The following is a 13,772-nucleotide window of genomic DNA, read 5'->3' as shown; positions in this document are numbered from 1 at the left end:
GGCCACTCAGTAAAAGATTTAAGGGTGGCAATTTTGCAACAGAAAAGCTTCAGAAACAGACTCCAATGAGAAACTGCTGAGCTTGAATGAATATGCAAACTAGATATCATTAACTTGGGTTTGAATAGAGACTGGGAGTGGCTGGGTCATTACACATATTGAATCTATTTCGCTAAGTTAAGTATCCTCACACCTTCTTGTCAACTGTCTAAATGGGCCATTTTGATTATCACTACAGAAGTTTTTTTCTCCTGCTGATAATAGCTCATCTTAACTAATTAGCCTCTCACAGTTTGTATGAGGAAAAGGAGTACCTGTGGCACCTTAGAGACTAACAAATTTATTTGAGCATAAGCTTTCGTGAGCTAAAGCTCACTTCATCAAATGCAACTCACGGATGCTGTAGCTCACAAAAGCTTATGCTCAAATAAATCTGTTAGTCTCTAAGGTGCCACAAGTACTCCTTTTCTTTTTGTGGCTACAGACTAACATGGCTGCTACTCTGAAACCTGTCATTATGCAAGGCACAGTTTGTAGGGTAACTTGCAACTTATCTGTATGTGTGTGTGTATGTATATATCTATATCTATATATCTGTATATCTATCTTACTATATGTTCCATTCTATGCATCCAATGAAGTGGGCTGTAGCCCACAAAAGTTTATGCTCTAATAAATTTGTTAGTCTCTAAGGTGCCATAAGTACTCCTGTTCTTTTTACTTTTATCAGAAGGGTGTATATGTATTTGTTCCCTTTATTTTATCACACACCTACCTTATCTAGATAGTCTGCATTTCGTTATTGCAGGTTATTGGACAACATTGGTTCATAACTAATTTTAGATCTTTGCCAATTTTGAAGGGTTTTTAGACTTAATTTAATGGTATGGATTAACCATTTATGAGTCGTTATTTTCAAATACTGCAGCAATTAAAGCACAATTACTAATAGAAAAGTCATACACAGAAACAAATATAACCAGTAAAAATATCCATAATGAATTTTCACTTACTAAAAAACGTGATGAGCTTAATCCTGGCTTCTGTCACCTGTGAAGTACAAAACAAAGCTATAACTCGCAATGGACGGGCCCATTGCAGACAAACAGCCCTTCCACCACTATTCTACCCCATCAGTTGACATGTGGGAGAGTACACAGCCATCTGTAACACTGAATCATACCCATAACCTCTCCTCCTTGCAGTAATGCTGGTAGCTTCTCTGCAGGGAGAGGAGCATAATTTTCAGATCCTATCTTCAGCGTGGAGATCTTATTTCAATCAATTTCCTGTTGTGCCAGGAATCTTCGTGTGTCTTGACTCTGGATACAGAGTCCCTCTGCATCCTCTTCTATGCCAGCCATGGTTATATTAACAAGGATAGGTACGGCAAATGACGAGTTGAAACATAAAAGAGTAAGGAGTTAATGTGTCCTTTACTCCTGTCCAAAGCTGTCTCATTTGTCCCTCCCTATATTACTGTATAATTAAAAAGGAATTAGTCTGTTTACACATAAAGTTGAATCAGTTTAACTAAAAGTGTGATTTTTTAAGACCAGTCTAGTTAAATGGGTGAAACTTTGGGTGTTGAAACTCTTAAATCAATTTAAACCTGGCTTATAGTGGTTTGGTTGCCCTCATAAATTTGCAGAGCAAGCCAAATTGATGTAAACAGTCTTAAACCAATATACTTGTGCCCTCATAGGAGTTTTCACAATTTTATATAAACCGCTTTAATTAAACTTGTTTGTTTAAACTGGTGCAAGTTTAGATAAGCCTTAGCAGAAAAATAACAAGTAGTGAATTGGATAAGTCTTTTGCAACTTCCAAAAAAGTGTTTTTAAAAATATTAATATTAGAAAAACCTTATCAGTGACAGAATTGTGTTGTAGTAATTTATGGAGGCTTTGGTCCTGCCAACATTTAACTGAACTCATGTGCATAACAGAACTGCAAGCATGCATAAAGTTGCATATGTGCTCTGTGTTTGTAGAATCAGGGTTTTTGTGGTCTGTATTGCTGCACCTTAAAGTTTTGATTATTGTCATCTATCTTATCATGTGCTACTGGTGTTACAGTTAAAATGGAGGTGTCACGTGTACCCTACACCCATAGTTTTAATTCTTTTTACAAAGAATACCATAAGTGAAAACCAGGCTGTCTAGTATGTCAACGTATCTAGTATTAGATGGCATATGTGAATTATCAAACCATATTTATTTGCATTTCACTTCATAATTTCACTAGTTTTACATAGTTCAGGCACACTAATCAGTTTCCCATTGGAACTATGTCCAAGAGAAATCTGCATGTAGTTTTCTTTTTAAAAAAGATGACAAGGAAAACAAATATTAGGCTGTAGCTTTGATCAAGTGCGTACAGGCTAAATTACCTTACAGAACTTTGTGTGGCAATAATTTAAAAAAAACAAACACCTTTTGATTTTCTAGCAAATCCTAGTTTAAAGTAAAAACTAGTAGAATCAAAATAATTTACTAAATTAAGCCATTCTTTATGAGACACTTGGGGCTTGATCCTGCATTCCTTGCAATTTCACTGAAGTTAAAGAAATGTGGCATGTGTTTGTCCTGCAGATGTTTATGTGCATGCTTCAAGCACATGAGTAGTCACCTTGAAAACAATGTTAAGTACTTACAGAAGTGTTCATGGGATTAGGCCTAAATTGTTGCTGAATGTCTGAAAAGGAATGAAAATAAAAACACATACAGTGTAAGATTAACTGGTTAAAATGAAAAGATATTTTCAGTGACTAGTGGCTACAAACCAAGCTGCTGGAAACACTTTCAGTTAGAAACCTGAGACTAAAGGACCTGCTCCTGCTCCCATTGATTATGCACAAAACTATTTAAGGTTTACCTATAAAGCAAGGGCTTGATTCTGATCTCACTTTCACTGGTGTAAACCAGAAATAACTCTCTTTAAATCAACAGAGTTACACTGGTGTAAAACTTAGGTAGGGAGATCGGAATCAGGCTCCAAGTCTTGAAGTAGCAATTGATTTCCCGGGCATTTAATTAAGGATACTTTGGAAAAAATGCCTTGCCAGGGCCCCGATTTTGTAACTGGATCCTCATGGGTTCTGGTTGAGTTGGAAGATCAGGGTCCATACTGAGTTGCCCCTTTAGATTACTGGAACACATGTTGAAAATTATAATTAACCCACAAAATTAACTGTGTCATTAGTGTTCATCTATTCTTTAAAATATTTTACTCGTGATTTATAAAGATTATGTAAATTGAAATAATTATTTTACTCCTACAAGTATTCCTTTTAAGAAAAAATAAGTAAAATGTGTTCTTTTACAATGTTAAATCCTTTTCAAATTTAAAAAAATAACCTTTTCCTTACATTGTTCTTTGTTTCCAGAACATCACAGAATTGCTGCTTTAGACGAGACAAGCTGGTTGCTGGGGAACATCAATCAAACTGGCTATTTTCGGGTTAACTATGACGTCAGGAATTGGAGGTTGTTAATTGACCAACTAATGAGGAACCATGAGGTAAGCTCCTAGTTTCATGTCGAGGATCTGCTTTGATGTGTGAGCCGTATGAGCTGTGGCACTGCTTTTATCATCCTGAATGGTTCCGTTTTTCTGGTTTTCCCCTCACAGGTTATCTCTGTCAGTAATCGAGCAGGTTTGATCGATGATGCATTCAATCTAGCCAGGTATATTTTCCTGTAGACAATCTAACCTAATATACAGTCCTGTAACAATTCCTGCATTTCGTTTCCCAGAGGATGTGTGTGTTTTGACGTTAAAATTTTTAACACGCTTCAATTGCTGCCACCTTTCTTTCTTTTCTTTTCTTTTCTTTTCTTTTCTTTTCTTTTCTTTTCTTTTTCCCCACCTCCGGTATGGAGCGTAAGCATTGTCTGTAGCACTCTCCTCACTCTTGATCAATAATTGCCATAGGGTATTTCCAAGTCTTCAGAGTCCAAGTTCAGTATAACACTTTGGAAATTAATAATCTCTTCCCTATTTCACTAATGAACTAGGTTTGATATTGTTGCGGTTTTTATTAAATAACCCTAGAAGTGTATTTAATTTGTAATGGAAAACACCTTCAAGCTTCAGGATTTTTTTCCTCTGATATATTACTGTTATATTTTCCAATATGTTTTTTGGCAATCCATCATAGAAGGATTTTTCTGTTTGATGATGATTATACCACATGGAAGGTTTGTGGTTCTGTTTAAAAGTTCCAAACTTTATATAGTATTTTAGTGCTTTATTATTGTTTCCATAGTTACATAATTAGATTAAATAATACAATGCTGATTAAATAATTATTTGTTTACAACATAAGGCAATGGAATCTCATCTGTTTTAAATTCAGGACTACATCTGTAGTCAAAGAGTAAAGAGAAGTGTAAGAACTGGAGCTGGTCAGACTTTAAGATACTTGATATTCTTGGGAACACTCCTGCTCTCAGCCAAACATCCTTAGGTCAAAGGTTGTGTAAAAACTATAGTTAAGACTATTGGCTATTCTGTTTGCTGACATATTTATGGCCAGATTTTGGCTTTAAACTGCTGGTTGCAATAGACAGCAGCACAGAAGTGCTTTGAATCAGGTGAGACTCCCAGAGATGTATTACTAGCCTCAGACATGACGTCACTGAGTAGTGCAGGCCAGGTATGCCCCAGCTGTACCTTTTGAAAGAATGAAAGATGGCAGTGTGCCCTCCCCTACATAGTCCTCTCCACTGGCTTTTGGGACGTTGGTGGCACTGCCAATGCTAGTCTGGACAAGGAGTAGAACTAGAATTATTCCTTGCAGAGACGTTTTGGGTTGCAGGGAGAGGTAATCCTTGCACCCAGTGATTATAACAGATTGAAACAACCAGCTACTGCACCAGCTAAATAGGAAAAGAAGTTGTGGAGAAAAACTGCTTCCCCAAGCCCGGGAGAGGAGTGGGAGCGCTCTCCCTTTCCTTTTAGCCCCTTTAACCTTTTCATGCACCTTCCCATGTGAATGTGTGCAAAGCTAATTACAGTTCATCACTTTGAGTGAAATCCAAGCCCCATTGACTTCAGTGGGGCCAGCGTTCCATCCTTAGTGTTCTACATTGCCACTAGAATGTTGGACAGTGCTCTGAGCAACCTTGACTATTAAAAGTATGAGTGCATATGCAGTAAAGCAACATTCTGTCCTAATTTAACTGTAGTGTGGCACTTCAAGGCTTCTTTTCATTGCTAATAAAGTTTGAGTTGCTTGCAGCCATACAATATTAGTGTGTGATCTCTTCAGTTTCCACAAACTAAACAACATCAGATCTGGCCAGCACCTCAGTGAAAATCCATGCACTGCAAGAAGTTATATTGGTAATTCAGCAGGTGGCCATCTTCCCTCTGAATCAATACTGAGCTAACATCCTGAGCACTGTGTTGTTAATGCTCAGGAATGCACAGTAAAAATGTAAGTTAGTATTGTTAGGGATGAGCTACAGAGGTATTCTGCTGTAGTTAGCACTTTTACATAGCAGAAGAGTATATACATATGTATTATTTGCCTAGAGTGAAATGTTCCTGTGATGGAGATCCAGTGGTAGATCTCTATTTTGTTTTTCTTCTTCTTCTGTTTCTACAGGGTAGAGCGGTATATATTACTATGAATAGGTTGCCTTGCAAGAGAATCTGGGTGTGGCAGATTGGGTTATGGGAAAGGTTTACATATTTACATACAGCAGTTTTACAGCCAGCGTTCAAAGAATAATAAGCTAAACTACTGGGGATAGATAAACTTGCCATATTTCTTCAGATAAGTGTAGAACATGCTCCTTATTCTCTCCCTTTCAGTTTATGTACAGAATATCATTCTTCCTGAGACAAACAATGAAGCACCCTTATCATAGAATCATAGAAGATTAAGGTTGGAAGAGACCTCAGGAGGTCATCTAGTTCAACGTCCTGCTCAAAGCAGGACCAACCCCAACTAAATCATCCCAGCCAGGGCTTTGTCCAGCCGGGCCTTAAAAACCTCCAAGGATGGAGATTTCACCACCTCCCTAGGTAACCCATTCCAGTGCTTCACCACCCTCCTAGTGAAATAGTTTTTCCTAATATCCAACTTAGACCTCCCCCACTGCAACTTGCAACCATTGCTCCTTGTTCAGTCATCTGCCACCACTGAGAACAGCCTAGATCCATCCTCTTTAGAACCCCCCTTCAGGTAGTTGGTATCTAATCCCCCCTCACTCTTCCCTCCTGCAGACTAAATAAGCCCAGTTCCCTCAGCCTCTCCTCATAAGTCATGTGCCCCAGACCCCTTATAATTTTCGTTGCCCTCCGCTGGACTCTCCAATTTGTCCACATCCTTTCTGTAGCGGGGGCCCCAAAACTGGACGCAATACTCCAGATGTGGCCTCAGCAGTGCCAAATAGAGGGGAATAATCACTTCCCTCGATCTGCTGGCAGTACTCCAATTAATTCAGCCCAATATGCCGTTAGCCTTCTTGGCGGCAAAGGCACACTGTTGACTCATATCCAGCTTCTCGTCCACTGTAATCCCCAGGTCTTTTTCTGCAGAACTGCTGCTTAGCCAGTCAGTCTCCAGCCTATAGCAGTGCATGGGATTCTTCCGTCATAAGTGCAGGACTCTGCACTTGTCCTATGTCTGTGTTTAATTTAGTCACATTACTTCACTATATATATTGCTCATTTTTTACTTTTTGCCTGTTTGATCCCAGTCCGGTGGCACAGCAGGGCTAAGGCTGGCTCCCTGCCTGCCCTGGCTCTGTGCTGCTCCCGGAAGCAGATGGCATGTCACTGCGGCCCCTGGAGGGGTGAGGGGGGCAGGGAGTCTCCCCATGCTGCCCCCTTCCTGAGCACTGGCTCTGCAACTCCCATTGGCAGGAAACGCAGGCCAGTGGGAGCTGCGGGGGCAGTGCTTTTGGGCAAGGGCAGTGCGGGGAGACACCCTGGCCGCCCCACCTAGAAGCTGCTGCCAGAGAGATGTGCCGGTCGCTTTCGGGAGCTGCCCAAGTTAAGCACTGCCTGGCTGGAGCCTGCACCCCTCACCCGCTCCCACACTCAAACTCCCTGCCAGAGCCCGCACCCCGAACCTCCTCCTGTACGCAAACTCCCTCCCAGAGCCTGCCTCCCACACCCTCTCCTGTACCTAAGCTCTCTTCCAGAGCCCGCACCCCGAACCTCTTCCTGCACCCAAACTCTCTCCCAGAGCCCACACCCTGAACCCCCTCCTGTACCCAAACTCCCTCCCACAGCCCACGTCCCCTCCTGCATCCCAACCCCCTGACCCAGCCTGGTGAAAGTGAGTGATGGTGGGGCAGATTGAGCAACAAGGGGTTGGGGGAAGGAGTGACCAGAGGGCGGAAAGAGGTGGGGCGGGGCTTAAATGGAAAGGGTGAGGTGGGAACAGGGCCTGGGGCTGAGCGGTGAGGCTTGGAGGTCCCTGAAAAATTTTAAATCAAAATGGGGGTCCTTGGGTTGCTATAGTTTGAGAACTGCTGACATACAGGTCATGCCTGTGGTAGTAGGGGCATGGCTGTATGAGACAATGCTGTGGTGATTCCGGGCGTTGCTATGGGCATTGCTATAGCTCATACAGTAGACCCTAGAAGCTGATGTAACTTAGAATGACCCACAAGGCTACCAAAGTTAGGGTCTTTCAATTTCCTAAACAGGATCAGGAGGGCACATAGGTAGTTTAAAGCCACTTTAGTCCTCATCCATGGGTTGCAAGTTCTATGAAACTCCTCTTAAGAGGGACAACACATAATATCACTTCAGATGTTGAGTATCACCATGTTTAGTACTTTACTACTATACTCCATATACTGTACTATTTCAGTCTCATGTTCAGTGCAGTATGTTTGTCTTCTCCTAGCCCACAGGTGCTGACTTTTGTTTTTGCTGGTGGGTGCTCCTCTCTGCCCCCTCCCCTCCTTGCAAGAGGGAAAGAGGCTGAGTAGGGCCAGGGCCATGGGGGAAGAGGTGGGACTTCAGGATGGAGCACAGGTGGAGCAGGGGGTGGGACACACTAAAGATTAATCCGGCCCTTCGGGTGCTGAGTACCCCCTATGTTTTTTCGGTGGGTGCTTGAGCGCCGGAGCACCCATGGAGTCGGTGCCTATGTCCCATCCTATATAGTGGTATGTGATGAGTGGAGAGTATGCTTATGTAAATGTCCGTGCTTAAGATGTGAGAGTCAATAATCTCATTAACCAGATATAGAGATGGTAGTTGTTATATGGTTATCACAGATGTCATATTTTCATCTACACCAACACATATATACGTATATACACTCTGAAAAAGAGAGAAGCAGTGCATGTACATATGTTTAAAATCCTAGTTATTAATATTTTCATACTTAAAATAACTAATAAAAGGAAAACAGCCGGCATATTAATTTTATTCTTGCCTTTCAAAAAATAGTTTCAAAGTAAGCAACTCCCTTTTACCTTACACTATATTTCTGCCTGAATATATGATATGAGGAGTCTATATGCAGAACAACCCATCTCAGAGCTTCTGAAATACTCCCTAGTGTGTTGCTGAACTGGATACGGTTCATGTCCATTCTGCAATACAAAGATGTGATTCACTTTTCCAGTGTCCTAATGTGATTTTCCTAGCTGTTATTAATGCTAATTTTATCCACATTTTGTTTGTAGAGGATGTACCAATTTCTCTCTTTAGTGTAATTTAATACCCACAGGTCTGGGGGAAGCTGCAAAATTCCTTCAATAATCTATCTTGGAGCACTGAATATTTTCTTTTGATATTCATATATGCTTTTACATCTCCAAACTGTACATTATCCTCTTTATCTCCCCTTTTACATCTCCAGCATAATGGTCTCTTAAACATAAAAAATATAGATGAATACATACCTCAAAGGAACATTTTAAAGTTGTGTAGCTTTCATTTCCCAAAGTTTGGTTCATTAAATGTGAGTTTGTTCTTTCCCAGTGTCTTGCTCACAAAACATTACTAGGAGTTGAACTGAAGTGTTTTTGGAAATAATTATCGGTTGGGTGGTCTATGTAGTTTGTCTGACTTCTCAGAATCTGGTCAATTCTGTGGATGTATTTTAGTGTAAGGTTAGAGCGAATCCTAATGCCCCTTAAACTCTCTTCTCAACTATGGTCGCTAGGCCCATCCTGAGCATCTGGAGAACTGCAGCACTGGCAGTGACGCACTTTTTGGGTGACAATCCCTTAGGCTTAGTCTTCACTGCAAACTTTGCTGGCGTAGCTATGTCAGCTAGGAGTGTGAAAAAAATTACACCCCCTGCGACAGCATAACTATGCCAGCAAAAATCCTATCCTAGGTGCAGTTATACCAGCAAAAGGATTCTTCTGCCGATACGGCTTTTGTCATTTGGGAAGGCTGTGTAATTGTACCAGCAAAGGACTTCCTTGTCAATATAACCAGTATCTCCACTAGAGGGCTTTGTCAGCATAGCTATAGATAGTGCGTATAGATGTGCCAGTAAGGCATTCATAGTGTAGATGAGCTCATAGTCTTCTTTTGACCAAAAATCTTGAGCAGGAATAGGCTTCAGGCACCCTTCCTTCACTGCCTCATTTAGAAGTTGAAGGTTAACTTCTTTGATATGAATTGCCTAAAATTTCCACACAGTCTAAAACCACAAGCGTTGCAGTAAAACAAGATTTATTAAGAGTATACAGAGAAAATCAAATTAAAACAGAAGAAATTGTATGCACAGTATATCTAGGCTTAAACTGAGCAAAGGGTAATCCAGATAGCTACAATCAGTGGTGTTGCAAGAAGTAGAAAACATCTTACTTTTCTTGAGAGTGTCAATCTTGTCTTTAGCATTTCTTTTTCTTTTCTGTCCCTTTTTGCTGGGCAAGTATATCAGAGACCCAGTGTCTATGGTGCCATGCCTATTTCCCCTTGCTCTCTGGGATCTAAGGTCCTTTATAGGCTCTGATGCTTATTAAGGGTCTGACATGGTTCAATATCATACCAAGCATGTAAACCTAGGTTACGTCAGATTTTCAGCAATATAATGTTTGATCAGGTGTACTAAGTGTGGGGAAGTGGAATAGTCTTAGTCTCCCATACAATAGATATTGCCCCAGCATTTGTTAACATTCTCCTTCCAGCTCTGGAGTTATTTAACTGATTTCCTTTCTGGAAATGTAGCATATTTCCAAGGTTCCTTTGATCTTGCCTGTGCTTTAGTCAGCACAAAATGTCAAGGTGATTGGATCCTGGTTTGCATGTCAATTGTTCAGGAAACCAACTCTTGATTCTGACAATCTGTGTTATTGACTGGTATCCAGTCTCCTATTTTGGGGCAATGTCATTGAGAAGGTTGTGGGGAGGCAACTCGTTAGTTTCTTGAATATTCAGATTTTCTTGATGCTGGTCCATTGGATCATAGGCCCAGCAATGGGGTAGAATCTGGGCTGGTTACATTTATTGGTGATTGCTAGCAAAGGGCAAAGATAAAATATTCATACCAATTCTTTTAGATTATTCAGCATCATTTGATACCACTGATCAGAAGTTTTGGTGGATTAGCTTGTAGGTCTTGGTGGTGATGAATTTCTTTGCTACATTCCTATTTTGAGAGAACCCTGACGGTAGTTGTGGGCAATTGTTATTCTGCCCCGGATAGAGTGCATGGCCCCGATTTTCTCTCTGACCACAAATTGCCACCCTGACACCATTTCCTGGGTATGTCTGCACTGCAATTAAACACCCGCAGCTTGTCCATGTCAGCTGACTCAGGTTCATGGGGCTCAAGTTAATTGTGATATAGATGTTTGGGCTCTAGGACCCTCCCCTCTCATGGGGTCCTGCAGCCCCAGCCCAAACATCTACACTGCCATTAAACAGCCCTGTAGCTCGGGCCCCGTGAGTCCGAGTCAGCTGACATGTGCCAGCTGCAGGTGTTTGATAGCTGCTGCCTTTATCTCAGAGGTGTATTCCCCAAGTACAGTCATAGGATAAGGTAATATTGGACCCAGAGTCTCCTTTTACCAACCTAGAAGGGTAATTAGATGCTGTTACAGGTGTCATGCTGTCCGGAATAGATCACACAACTGAGAGTTCCTACCTCAGGGCAAACTGTCAGAAAACCAGGGCAGGCACCCCAAACTGGGGGTGTGTTCTATAATTAGATTTCACCAACCCAGTAACAAATGTGAATTCCTGGATCACTATAGCAGTCTTACCAAGGAGGCACAGATAGTCCCCTTAGACCAGAGGTGGGCAAACTATGGCCCAGGGGCCACATCCGGCCCGCAGGACTGTCCTACTTGGCCCTTGAACTCCCGGCCGGGGAGGCTGTCCCCCCCACTCCCCTGTTGTCCCCCTTCCCCGCAGCCTCAGCTTGCTGTGCCAGCAGCGCTCTGGCCTGCCGTTCCTGCCGGGGAGTGCGGTGGTGTGGCTGCAAGCTCCTGCCGCTCTGAGCAGCATGGTAAGGGGGCGGGGAGCAGGGGGGTTGGATAAGTTTGCCCACCCCTGCCTTAGACTCTCCAGCCTATCTTGCCACCCAGACAAACTGGACTTCGTTATAATGGTCATTTAAACCAAAAATCACATCACATCAGGTTGCTCCCAGTCCCAAGGGACCAGCCACTTACCCAGATCAACTGGTACTCCAGATCTTACACCAAAGGCAACGCTGGCAGCCAATTCTACTGTAAACTAACTAAAGATTTATTAACTAAATAAAAAAGAATGGGAGTTATTGAGAGGTTAACACAAGTAAAATTTTATAACAGATGAATCACAGTTTGTAACTTTAAATGGTGGTAATGATGTAATAAACTGCCAGTTTCTTGAAAGTCTTTTAGGGCTACCCAGACTAACTCTGGGGATTCCATCTTCTCATTCAGTTATTCTGCCCTGTTAGATTCCAAACAGTCCAGAGATAAAGGATTTTTCTTCGAATTCATATTTATAGTCTCTTCACACAGACACCAAGCTGACAATGTACGTACAGGGGTTTTCCTTTGGTGGGAGTGAGGAATGCATTTTGAGTCTCTGACCTCAGGTCATTACCACAATGGCTATATGCTTTAGAATTAGCATCTTTTCTGATGAACTCCTTCATTAGCAATCCCCAAGCCTCCTTTTGTGACTGATGAGTTATTTAGTTACAGGGCTATTTACCATGTGACCGTTTGCTATTACAATATGACAGGAACAGATAAGTGAAAACAATGCATGTAACAGCCCATTCGTTTTATGAAGTTTAAACATCTGAATACACACTTCTACATCTAACCGTTACTTTGATCTACACAAGTGAATGGATTTGAATATACTCCAGCATGACCTGGTCAGCCAGTGTCACAGCATGGAACTAGCAGTGTGAAGGTAAAACTTGGCTTTCATTTATTTTTAAGAAAAATAATTTTCTAGTGCTTTTCCTTGTGAACATAACTTTGGAGATGTAAATAGCTGAAAATGGACTGCTTAGGGTTGAAAGCATCTCATTTATTCCCTAAAAATCACATTCTCCTCACAGCTACTGTCTGTCCGCTTTTGTCCTTCAAAGTCCAGAAAAAGCATAGCTCTGGGAGCCTTGACTTTTTGAGAAGACCCCAGGTGAGTTCACCTATATGGGAGCAATGCTACCCAGTCCATCATAAGCTCCCTACAGTCAGCTGCCTGAGGCTGAACCTGCTCCTCTGCTGAGCAGCTAACTTGATTTCTGGATGCAAAGAGTGGAGCTGTGCCACTGTAACGCTTTAATGAAGACACTCTCCGCTTTAAACTTCTCCCGTGGCTTAGTTACAGTAATTCACCTCCCCGACAGGCAGTAGCTATGTCGGCAGGAGAATCTCTGCCACCGACATAGCGCTCTCTACCCCAGCACTTAGGTCAATATAACTACGTCACTCAGGTGTGTGGATTATTTGCACCCCTGAGTAATGTAATTATACAAAAGTAATTCTGTAGTTTAGACCAGGCCTTCGCAAGAAACTGAGAACAAAGCACTAATCCGAGCTCTGATATGGAGTCTTTCTGTGGCCTTTGCCAATTCATAAATCAACATTTGCAAACATGGGGCCCTAAAGTTAAGTACCTAAACGGAGATGCTGAACATCAGCAGCACTCATTTGGCTCCTTTCAGCACATTGAGTCCTGGAGCACCTACTGGAGCCTTTTTCTCAACTCTGAGCTGTGAATATCGCTGTAATTTATCTTTTAACCTTTGGTTTACACTCCTCCATATAAAATCCAAATCTGTTCTCCTTGTTTTGGAAAAATATTTCCCTGAAGCATCTGCGTGACAATTAAACTATGGAGTTGTACTCATCTTATCACACTAATCCTTCCCCAGAGATTAAGATTTAATTTATTCCAGCATCTAAAGTCTTCCAACATATTCAAAGGTAATTGAATTCAGATTATCCTTAATTATGCTACTTACAGCCCTGCTCAACCTAATGCCCAAATAAGTCAGTTCTGTAAGGACCCACTTAAAATTCCAGGGCTAGAAATTAGTAGGTTTTCAAGTCGGTGACCGTGGTAGAGATTCTCCTCTAGCCCAATTAATATATGTCAAAACCTCTCCAAATTTTAACTATCATATCCAGGTTTGCTGATGGTGCTTTGCTTTGCTCATTCACAAACAATGGTGTAGTACCCACCTAAATGTGCACTGTGTATTCAAACCTCATTATTGCTCCTAACTGTAGTCGCTAATTGTTTCAATATTAAGGCAAACAATAGTGCTGCTCAATAGCTTCCTTAACAAGTGCAAAGGGAGTTTATCCTAGTCTGATAGTGTC

The 13,772-nt window shown here is 41.6% G+C and overlaps 1 protein-coding gene across 1 annotated transcript in view; it reads left to right on the top strand.

The window, feature by feature from the left end:
- The window catches only part of TRHDE (thyrotropin releasing hormone degrading enzyme), a 314,740-nt gene that overhangs the window by 245,734 nt on the left and 55,234 nt on the right, over window positions 1-13,772 (top strand). Inside the window, exons 11-12 of the mRNA XM_077807737.1 lie at window positions 3,389-3,522; window positions 3,634-3,689. Of these exons, the coding sequence (XP_077663863.1) occupies window positions 3,389-3,522; window positions 3,634-3,689 (190 nt within the window). The remainder of the gene's footprint in view (window positions 1-3,388; window positions 3,523-3,633; window positions 3,690-13,772) is intronic.

Source organism: Eretmochelys imbricata, chromosome 1, assembly GCF_965152235.1.
Source record: "Eretmochelys imbricata isolate rEreImb1 chromosome 1, rEreImb1.hap1, whole genome shotgun sequence".
In the NCBI taxonomy this organism is placed as follows: domain Eukaryota; kingdom Metazoa; phylum Chordata; order Testudines; family Cheloniidae; genus Eretmochelys; species Eretmochelys imbricata.
Note: the sequence above shows the minus strand (reverse complement) of the source record. Positions and strands in the feature narration are given on the sequence as shown.